The 10,722-nt window shown below is 45.4% G+C and overlaps 1 protein-coding gene across 2 annotated transcripts; it reads right to left on the bottom strand.

Annotated features, from left to right (window-relative positions):
• Window positions 1-294: 294 nt before the first annotated feature.
• LOC144010686 (cytochrome P450 2K1-like) lies at window positions 295-10,694 on the bottom strand. Of its 2 annotated transcripts, XM_077511113.1 has the most exons (9): window positions 10,020-10,694; window positions 9,302-9,464; window positions 9,077-9,226; window positions 8,155-8,315; window positions 7,878-8,060; window positions 7,640-7,778; window positions 7,218-7,402; window positions 1,172-1,316; window positions 300-940 (listed from the first exon to the last, which is right to left on the bottom strand). In XM_077511113.1, the coding sequence occupies exons 1-9, from the start codon at window positions 10,224-10,226 to the stop codon at window positions 750-752; spliced, it is 1,524 nt and encodes a 507-aa protein (XP_077367239.1). In that variant the 5' UTR covers window positions 10,227-10,694; the 3' UTR covers window positions 300-749. The 2 variants fall into 2 exon arrangements, with proteins under 2 accessions (XP_077367238.1, XP_077367239.1); XM_077511112.1 differs by having other exon boundaries at window positions 295-940; window positions 9,077-9,464.
• Between the last annotated feature and the right edge of the window lie 28 nt (window positions 10,695-10,722).

Below are 10,722 nucleotides of genomic sequence, written 5' to 3'. Positions count from 1 at the left end.
GCTCCCAGGCAGCGAGAATTTGGTCTATGCTCGTAACTCAAAACACTCATATCTCAACTCAATTCAATTTGATCTATAAAGCACTTTGAAACAACCAATCGCTGCCTACAAAGTCCTGTCAATGGAGTAAAACTCAGTCATGCATCACATAAACAGGAAAATATATAAGTTAAGGAGCACCACCATAATGTTTTAGGCTTTCATTGAGGCGGAAAGACAATTCATTTGATTTATTCTGAGGTTGTGTGTTCTTTTCATACGACTGAATCCCGGGCAGATGAATCATGATTAATGTTTAACACAGATACTGCAGAAAAATACACCGATTGATCTTTGACCCGCATGCGATTGACTTTATGGACTTTTGTTTCCATGACAAATGAAACATCAGCAGCCCGTTAAAAAAAAAAAAAAGTAGAAGAGCAAAATATGTTTGAGTCAAAAGTGTGCAGGGAGAATTGGTCTTGAAATAGGCACAGATTTTGTTCTAACAAATGAACAATGACATTATTTGTTTGAATGCATACATATTTGAGCACACATTACAAATGCGTTTAATCAACTTTATTCGCTAATAAAATCAAACACAATTTTCGGTAAAAACAAACAAAAAAAAAAAACATACATTTCAACATTTGTGCAAAGATTGCAAATTCATGGGGAAAAAACTGTGCGGTTATTAGTAGTGTGATCACAAATGATCCAGGCAGATGATTACAAAAAAAAAAAATACAATGTTCGCTAGCTGGCTAGCCGGCAACGGAGACTGCACAAAGCTTGTGCGGCGCGGGGCACAGCGTGCCGCCAACGCAGGGGGTCAGGTCCAGCTCGTCCTCGGTGACCCCCGGGGGTGGCCGGAAGCGGAAGTGTTGCAGCAGTGTGACGAAAAAGATGAAGAGTTCCATGCGGGCCAGGCTCTCTCCCAGGCAGACCCTGCGACCTGCCGTGCAGCCAATCCACAAAAGATTATAATTTTTTTTTTTTTTTAAGGCGTCCAAGAAACACACCAAATCACTAAAAACTTTCTAACAAAGAAACTTACAAACTAACTCAATTACGAGCCAACCACCGAAATAAAACGACTAAAGATGAGAAAACCTCCCACTGTGTTGGGCTCTCAATTTCTGCATAGCAACAAGTGACGGCACAAGGCTGCCATCGTGTGACGCACCTGCCGAGAAGGGCATGAAGGCGTCGGGCTTGACGAACTTCCCGTCCTTGTCCAGGAAATGTTGCGGATGGAAGGAGAGCGGCTTCTCCCACTCGCGCTCGTCATGCAGGACGGACGTCAGGAGAGGACACACGGTCCTTGGCATCTCGATTAGAGACGGTAATCTCGACAATTATTCATAGTGATCAAACAGGTTTTATTAAAGGTCGTCATTCTACTAATAATATTAGGAGACTCTTTAACTTGATTAGTATGTCACAGCGGTATGATAAAAAGGCAGTTGTTATTTCGCTGGATGCAGAAAAAGCATTCGATAAAGTTAACTGGTCCTTCCTCTTTGCTGTCTTAAATAAATTCGGCTTCGGGGAGTCATTCATTCAATGGGTCTCAATATTATATGATTCTCCTAAAGCTACAGTTACTACTAATGGGATTACATCACAGAGTTTTACTTTACAAAGGGGAACAAGACAAGGGTGCCCAATTTCTCCTTTATTATTTGCTATATTTATTGAGCCGCTTGCATTAGCTATACGTCAGGATAGACGGATCCAAGGAATCCACTCCGGGACAATAGAACATAAAATTAATCTATATGCCGATGATATATTACTCTATTTAGAAGAACCTGCTATCTCGCTAGGGGAAGCATTTAAATTAATAACTAAATTCTCTCACTTATCAGATTACTCTATTAACTGGACAAAATCAACATTATTACCTATTACAGAAAATTCATGGAATCCTACAAGTCAGGATCCACACTACTCCTTTCCTACAGGTAATTTAAAATACTTAGGTGTTAAAATTTCACCTAAGTTAACTGAATTAACTTCTTTAAATTTTTCACCATTATTGGATAGTATCCGTAGTGACCTGGAACGCTGGAATAATCTTCCGATCTCTTTAATAGGACGGATAGCTACTATAAAAATGAAAGTTTTACCAAAGATTAATTATTTATTTTCAATGATTCCATTTAAACCTACGTCTAACTGGTTCCAATCGCTGGACTCTGCTATCATAAAATTCTATTGGAATAAAAAAAAAGCCAAAATTAGTCTATCTACTCTTCAGGAAAGTAAATCTAAAGGAGGTTTAGAGGCACCAAACTTTATGTACTATTATCTAGCTAATCAACTACAATATCTTGTGCTATGGACACAACCCAACAGAGATACTAACTGTTGGTTGGAATTGGAGCAGAAGGATTGTAATAATCTTAGACTGTCAGATTTACTCTTTATTACAAAATCAATAAGACGACATAATTGTTTTAAAAACCCAATGATAGCCGCCACCCTGACTGCCTGGTGGAAGGCATTAGAAATTACAAACTCCCAATTGGCGCCCTGTGGGCTCTCTCCCATTTGGCATAACCCCGACTTTCAACTTAATAATCAGTCGTTCCATTTAAGCCTATGGGAGCAGAAAGGAATTACACACCTTCATCATCTTTTCTCAGATAATAAGTTTATATCGTATACAAACTTGGTCCAGAAATATGAAATAAAAAAGGGAAATTTCTTACATTATCTGCAAGTTAAAAATATGGTTAAGAAACAAATCCCAACACTTCAAGATACGCTCCAACTGCCTGTCTTAGCTAAAGATATTATAAAGCTTTCTCCAACAACAATAAAGAAAATATCAAAAATATATAAGTTATTTTTATACACAAATAAAACGTATTTACCGACTTTAAAATGGGAAAAAGACTTGTCTATAGTTCCGGAACCAGACTTTTGGACCCAAATCTGTGAAAATGTATTTAAAATGACCAAACAGACAAATTTGCAACTTATCCAATATAAGATACTTCATAGAACATATATTACACAATATATGATGAAAAAAATGGGACTCTCTGACTCCGACATTTGTCTCCAGTGCTCACAAAACACTGCCGATACTTATCTTCATGCTTTATGGTCATGTACTCCAGTGCTGCATTTCTGGACTAAAATCTTGGAAAAGCTCGCTGATATATTAAACTGTAGGCTTCCTTTATCTCCAAGACTGTGTTTACTAGGTGACTTAACAATAACTGAGCGACCATGTAAACAATCTCAATCTATATTTATAGCCCTTACTATTGCTAAAAAAATAATCCTTGTCAATTGGAAAAATAAACAATCTCTAAATATCGACCACTGGTTAAACTTACTAATAAATTATATCTCAATGGAAAAAATCTCTGCCTTAAATAAAAATCAAGTATCAAGATTTAAACAAATATGGTCTATGTACATAGAATATTTTAATCTCAATTTGGCAACTTAATCCTGCCAAGATTCTGCCTGTTAACGAGAGCCACCACATCGTTACAACTTCTGTTTTCGCTGCTCCTGTATTTGGTATTTTGTATCTGATTGTTTTTATTTTTATATAGTCAGGAACCTAGTTGCTGCTAGTGGGCTCGAGCATACCACACTATACGACACTATACTCAATAACTCCTTAAGATCTATTTCTAGTGGGCACTAAGCATCAACACTTGGTGTTACTGCATGCTAATTAGTCAATTTTCTTGACGCCGTCCCCTGTGGTCGGGCGGGGGTGGTTCTGCCCCCCCCCCCCCCCCCCCCCCCCCCGTTGTCTGCTCGGTGGCGGTTGCGTCTTGGCCGCTCCCTGGGCCCCCTGTGGGGTGCGGTGTTGGGGTGCTTCCCCTGGTGCCCGGGGCGGTGCCGTCCCGGCGCGGTCCGCTGCTCCGTGCCCGGCGGCGCGGTTCGGGGTGGGTGGGCCTCCGGTGTGCCCCGTGGTTCCCTCTCCCCTCCCCCTTCCTCCCCCCCGTCGCCTCTCCCTCCTCGCCTCCTCCCGCCCATCCTCCTCTGCCTCCCGGTCCCTTTTCCCTTGTCGCCCTCCCTCCTCCTCTCCCCCCCCGCCTCCTGCCCTGCAGCCGCCCTTTCGCCTTCTTGTCGTCTTCTCCCCGCTTCCCCCGCCCCCCCCCCCCCCTTCCCTGTCTGCCCTGCGGCCCCTCCCCCTCCCTCTCCCTGGGCCTGGGGCTCCCTCCCCGGCCCGGGCGTCGGGCTCCGGGGGCCGGGCGAGGGTTTGGGGCCTGCCCCGCTCCGGTATAACTCCTGGTGCCCCGGGCGGGCCCCGGTGGCTGGTGGGCTGTCCGGTAGCCCTGCTGCGCTGGCTGCCCGCCCATTGTGGTGCCGGGTGGATGAGGTGGGGGGCGGCGGGGGGTGGGGGTGCTGGGGGGCGGGCGTGCCACCTACACCCGCCGGGTTGGGTGAGGCCCCGCTGGTCGCTCCTCTTACTCACTTCACTAGCTTGCACTATACACTTTGTAAATATACACATAGGGCACACAACACATTTCTTGGTGGGGTGGGGAAGGGTGGAAACACCGTCTTCACCCTTCAACTCCCCTCCAATTTTAATGCACCTCACGTCCAAGGGGAGGGGTGAGTTGGGGCGGGGAGCCATCAGAGGGGATGGACTGCAGTGCCTGGCAGCGCTGTGGTCCCCCCCATTTGTGTCCCTGCCCCACCACTTTGTCCCTCCATTCCCTTTTTTAATGCACCACACATATACATATTCATTTTTTGGGGGGGGATACGGGTGTGTCGGAGTAGGGGAAATTTTTTCCCTCTGCTCCGACTCACCTGCTCCCAATTTTAATGCACCACACGCACACACTTTTATATACACTGGGTGGGGCCACATTCACGGTGTAAGGGTAGAGCTCGCCAGTCGGCGAGCTGGCGGACTCAGTAACAGGGTTAGGTGTCACTTGTACTCTGGCGTGACGACCGGGGCCTCTCCCCACCGGGCTCGGTGTTCTGGTGTCCCGCCTTCTCCCCTGGTGCTTCCTCCTCTGCTTCCCCCCTCCCGCCGCGGTGCAAATCTCGCGCGGCTGGAGGTGGGGTGGGCACATCTTCCCTCTCTGCGCTGCTGCCCGGTGCCGGTTTCCGGGGGGGGGGGTGGGGGGTTCTCGCGGGGGGGCCGGGTTCGCGGGGGGGGGGGTGGCGGCCGTCGGGGGGGGGGCGGCTTGTTTGGGGGGGGGGGTGGAGGTATGGGTGGGTGGGGGGTTGGGTGCTGGGGGTCGGGGTGTGTTCGGGGGTTTGGGGGTCGGGGGTGGTGGGGCCTGGGTCGTGGTGGATGGCGGGTTTGGGTGGGGTGCGGGGGGGTCGTGGGGGGGTGGGGGCTGGGGACCGGTGGGGCGCTGTGGGGGCCCGCTGGGCCTCGTTCTGCGGCCTTGGGCTCGGGGGTGTGGGCCGGGGCTGGGGCGGGGGTGTTCCGGGTGTCTGGGTCGGCTCGCTGACCGGTGTCCGCTCGGGTGGCTTGGGGGTGGCCTTGGTGCTGCCGCGGCCTGGGGATTCCGGGGGGGGGTGCTCGCTTTGCTGGACCGCGGTTGACGGCTTCTCTCTTTGGTGGTGGTCCTTATGCATGCCAGATCCGTCGCACCAGCATCTACTGAAACTCAACAGAAGTACCCTCTCCCTCCCACAGCCCCTTGAATCAGTTGGTGCTGGTGTCTGTGGTTCTCACTTTTCTTTATCTATCCTTCCCTCCTTCCTCTCTTTAGTTTTTCCTCTGGTCACTTGAGATCTTAATTTATTAGAAGTATGAGGTTTCTGGGGTTGGCATAAGACTCCGGTTTTGTAACCACGCAGGAGGGGTCTTGTTGGTGCTGGACTTCACTTTGATGGATTGGATGTACTGGCTTCTATTGATCTCACTCTGCCTTATCGATCCTTCCCTCCTTCCTCTCTTTAGTTTTTCCTCTGGGCTCTTGAGATCTCGCTAAATTTGCTGGAATTTAGAGGCTTCCGGGGTTGGCGTAAGACTTTGATTTTGTAATCATGGGGAAGGCAGGAAGTGTTTGGTCGGTGCTGGATGTCACTTTGATTTACCTTTCTTTTCTCTTTATTTCTTTTTTTTTCTGACCTTTTCTCTGGTCTCCTGACCATTTAAATCTCACGACTCTGGCAAGATTCTGAAGTACCTGGTTAAGGCGAAGGGTAATGGGATATTTATAAGGTTTTAGGTGAATGAATGAGTATAAATTTATACGTATTTGCACGCACGCACACGCACGCACGCAAACGCACGCAAACGCACACACGCAAACGCACGCACGCACGCAAACGCACGCACGCAAACGCACGCACACATACACACACACACAAAAAAAAAAAAAAAAAAAAAAAAAAAAAAAAGGAAAAGAGCAATGATGACAAGACGTTGAATCGGTAAGACTACCGAATGAACAATTCTGAGCTCTTCAAAAAGAAAAAAAAAAAAAAAAAAAAAAAAAAAAAAAAAAAAAAAAAAAAAAAAAAAAAAAAAAAAAAAAAAAGGAGAGGACACACGGTCGTGCCCTGTGGGCGGAAAACAATATTTTAGCAGTGGTGGGAGATGACCAACCAATAATTGGTTGCAGTACTTTTTGAGTATTCATTTTTCTGACCATTTTTTACTTTTACTCGCATTTGGGAAGTAGAGAGGTGTGCAGACCTTTTGTACTTAACTTATTCACTCCCAGCCATTTTCACAGAAGCAATCCCGTTCGTGGATTTTGACTGATTTTGCAAGGCCCACAGAATTTTGTGTTCAATTGCTATAAAAACATGGAACCTACCAAAAGAAAGATTAAAGTCTCTTATTTCATCAGGAAAAAAAAGTATGTTTCTATCTGTTTCCGTTTTGCAGCAATTAGCATTAGAAGAGAGCTACGTTTCATCAGTTTTCACAAATCTATTTAAAATTCTAAGTAATTTAGCTTTTTTTTTCTACATGGCCCTGGTTGATCTCCTTTGCTCGGCTGCCACCTGCTGGCCGGTTGTGTAATAACTGCCATTTCTGCAACCGTTCTTTGCAGTTGAGAGGCTGCATCAAAGCCTTCTGTATGCTCTAGCATAAAAAAAAACGAAAAAACGTATAAATACGTCTTTGGGACACATAAAACATAAAAAAAACGTATTTACACGTTATTGGGAGCAAATGAGAAGTATATTTCAGAATCTGGACTTTCTTTTACTTTACAAACCTTGTAAAAGACCTTAAGAGGACTTTTGACATTTTTCAGTTTGCTGACCTTCTTGATGAAGTAGCCCCGGAATGTGACGTCCTGGCTGGTCCGGTGAGGGAGCGACATGGGAATGATGTCGGACAGCCTCTGCGTCTCGTGGACGACGGCGTCGGTGAAGGGCAAGTTCTTGCGGTCCTCCACCTGGACCTGACGATCGCCGATCACCCGTTTCAGCTCCGCTTGGACCTTCTCTGCGGGTTCACAAGTAGTGTAAGTGAGTCTAACTTGTAATCAGCGTCTCAATTGGTAATCAAAAATCCAAAAACTGAAAAGTGACTGATTATTTAGTTGCTTTTGAATCTACATTATTTAAGTACTTGGTCGTGACTTTGATAAGAACTCCTCAGGTGACCTGAACTGGAAGCAACTGCTTCACTTGTTGTTGGATAGAAGTTTTGCCAAATGCACATTTCAAACTTAGCACAGACCTTGTATTTCGGGATACTTGGCCATGAGGAGGAGCGCCCATCTGAGTGTGGTGGAGGTAGTTTCTGTGCCTGCCACAAACAAGTTGGAGACCGTAATCAGAAGGTTCGAATTGTGGAAGTGACCCACATCCCCAGAGTCCTGCAAACAAAGGAATGCAGAGTTGTTGGCTCTCTTGGGAATCATTCAAGGAACCATGATCGAGCTAATCGTGAGTGATTCTTGATACAACCATCGTACCTCCAGTTGCTGCTGTCGGATGAGGAAGGCGTCCACCAAGCCTCGACTGCTCTGCGGGTCCAGAGTCTCCTTCAGACCCTGGATCAGTTCCGTGGCCTGCTTCCGGTTGGCCGTCCCCAGAACGCGAAGCTCCTCTCTCTCCGAGGAAAACCACTTGCCAATCCATGGGAACATGTTGTACAACTGAGGAAAAGCAACATTTTGGCACATCTATTAAATGTATTTGCTCTGGCTCAATCCACGTTTTATGCAAATGGACGTTCGACGTTGTAGCTACCTGCAAGGATGGACCGCCCACAATCTGAATGTTTCTGCTGGTGCGTTGCACCATGGCCGTGAAGGCGGGGTCGTCGTACTGGAACCTGTCGCCGAACACCAGCGAGCAGATGATGTTGGACACGGCGTAGTTGAGCGGCTGCTGGGTGTCGAACGCTTCACCTGAAACGATAATCGGCACCATGAAAGAAGATTTCACCACAAGGCGGCATTCAATGTTATTCTACGTTTTCTTATACCGCCGTTTTTTGTCCTTCAACTACTTCTACATTTCTCAACCTATTCACACCATTCCAACGTCAACATGTTCCAAACGTCCATGCTTCATGGGCTATTATTTTTCTCATTCCCATCAATCATAGTTTTCCTACAATTCAGCATTTTCACCCTAAAAATCCCCATTCATTTCCAATGTGAATATGAGACTGAAACATTAGCTCCTATTTGAAATTCAAAACATACCAAAAATTCCACATTTTTCACACAATTGCACACTTTAACAATATTATTTCACATAATTCCATATACAGTATTTAAATATTCCAATTCATTCAATACAATTTGACATTATTCCCTATCGTTCAAAAATTCACATCACTCAAGATATCAATATATTTTCTTTTTTTCTTTTTTTTTCATTCAGCATTCACACACAATATCTCAAGAAATTGCTTCGGCAAGTTTTTTTTATTTTATGTCAAAAGTCATATATAGGTGGCGGGTGTCAATCATCCGTGTTTGTATGGGGAATTTGTGCCCCCTGGTCGAGTCCCTTTTCCCTAATGTAAACAAAAGATGCAAAATGCTTGGTATGGTAAAATGTGCGGTAGCGAGCAGTACACTTAGATGAATCTTGCGTGCGTTTAATATCTTCTGTTTGCGTGTTATGATGCTGATGTGTTGTCGAACTTGCTGTGCATCACCTCTAAAATCTTTGAAGACTTCCAAGAGGTGCTGACATTCTTCGATGATCTTGTCCTCGCACGCCTTTTTTCCCATCCCAAAGTCTCTCAGGTTGCTCAAAGCGAAGCGACGCATCTCCTTCCACGAGTCTCCGTTGGTCCAAATGACGCCTCGGGTGAGCGAAACTATTTCATTCACTCGCTGTGCCCGGGTGAAACTTAACAGTTTGCAGTTTGCGCTTTTACCGTGCTCCAGCTTGGTCTCTTTGATTGTATTCAGAGGATCTCGTTCTCCAAACTCTTCGGCGTGCTGGACCAGGGCCTCCTTCACTGTCTTGTAACCGGCCAGAACAACCACCTTTTTGGGGCCCATGTGGAAGGTGAACACTTGGCCGTACTTCTTCGACATCTTGAATCAAAGAGGTGAGGTCAGTTTCAGGGCATGTGTCGATTATGAAGTACAGTAAACAAATAATCTGCTAGTGGCTAACTAGAGTCTTTACATGATGCTCTGTATCTGTACTTTATTTTTTATTTTATTTTATTATTATTTTTTTTAAGTGTGTCGTTGCCAACATTTAACTGGTGATATTGGAAAGACACCAAATTGGTGAACCGGAACTCGAGTCCAAAAGTGCACAAATCACTAGTCAGAAAGCGCATAAATTTCGACGCCCAAGACTTAGTAATAGCGAACGAAAACTCAAGAAAAAAAAAAAAAATCACTCAAACCTATTTTACGTTCATAAAACTACGTAAAACTAAGTTTAATTATAGTTAAAATGTCAACTTGTATTGACAACTCTTATTTCGGTATTGCTAAAAACTGAAATGAATCATTTTTGAGACGATACAATACAAATCTGCTCTAAAAATGAAAACCGAATCAAAACAAAACTCAAGTCAAAACTAAGCGCGTGCGTGTGAATTGCATGCGCGCGCGCGCGCGCACGTTTTCGCTCACCTCCAGCAGGGTCCAGTGCGGTCCGTGCAGGTTGAGCTGGAGCAAGTTTCCCAGCAGCGGCAGCGGCCTGGGGCCCGGAGGCTCCTGCCGCCGAGGCTCCGGCGTGCTGGAGGCCGACGCCCACGCCACATAGGCGAGGAGCAGCACCAGCACGGAGCCCAGCACGGAGCTGGAGGTCAGCGGGAACAAAGCGACCGAAACGTCCATTTTTGAGAGGCCGATTTGTGAAAGATCCTCCCACCCCTTCACCCAATTTACTCGGGTGACATTCTCGGTCCAACCCACTCGCAGGGCGGGACTCACCAAAATAAAAGTTGTGTGGCGTTCATTTCGAAAACATTATTATGACAGCGTTATTCAGTAACACTGTGACGTCATTTTGATGTGCTCACCAGAATCAATAACGGTCGTGATACTATATGATTAGATTAAAATGGACTTAGACTCAATTAGTGCATGTAATTTGAAAACAACGCCATTTAGTTGGGTTATTGTGCCCCCTGCTGTTCCATTTGAGATCATGCTCAAGATCACGCTCATGATTTCTCACAAGATAAATACCAATATGCAAAACTTTTTGTGCAAATTGTAGGCTAGTATTTGTTTGCATCGTCTATAATAATAAAAAAAAATAATCGTGTAATTGTAACGATATTATTGTCTACAAGCTATTTGAAACGCTTTTGAGATACGAGTTAAATTT

The sequence above is a fragment of the Festucalex cinctus genome, chromosome 21 (genome assembly GCF_051991245.1).
Source record: "Festucalex cinctus isolate MCC-2025b chromosome 21, RoL_Fcin_1.0, whole genome shotgun sequence".
NCBI classification, from domain to species: domain Eukaryota; kingdom Metazoa; phylum Chordata; class Actinopteri; order Syngnathiformes; family Syngnathidae; genus Festucalex; species Festucalex cinctus.
The sequence above is the reverse complement of the archived record's forward strand: the minus strand, read 5'-3'. Positions and strand labels throughout refer to the sequence as shown.

Bases quoted from the DNA above. Each gene is read 5' to 3' on its own strand.
- LOC144010686 (XM_077511112.1), bottom strand. From the start codon at position 10,226: ATGGACGTTTCGGTCGCTTTGTTCCCGCTGACCTCCAGCTCCGTGCTG. The intron at 7,779-7,877 runs GTACGATGGTTG...CTTTGTTTGCAG, and splicing joins TCCGACAGCAGCAACTGGAG to GACTCTGGGGATGTGGGTCA. The intron at 1,317-7,217 runs GTCAGCAAACTG...TCTCTAATCGAG, and splicing joins GGGGCTACTTCATCAAGAAG to ATGCCAAGGACCGTGTGTCC.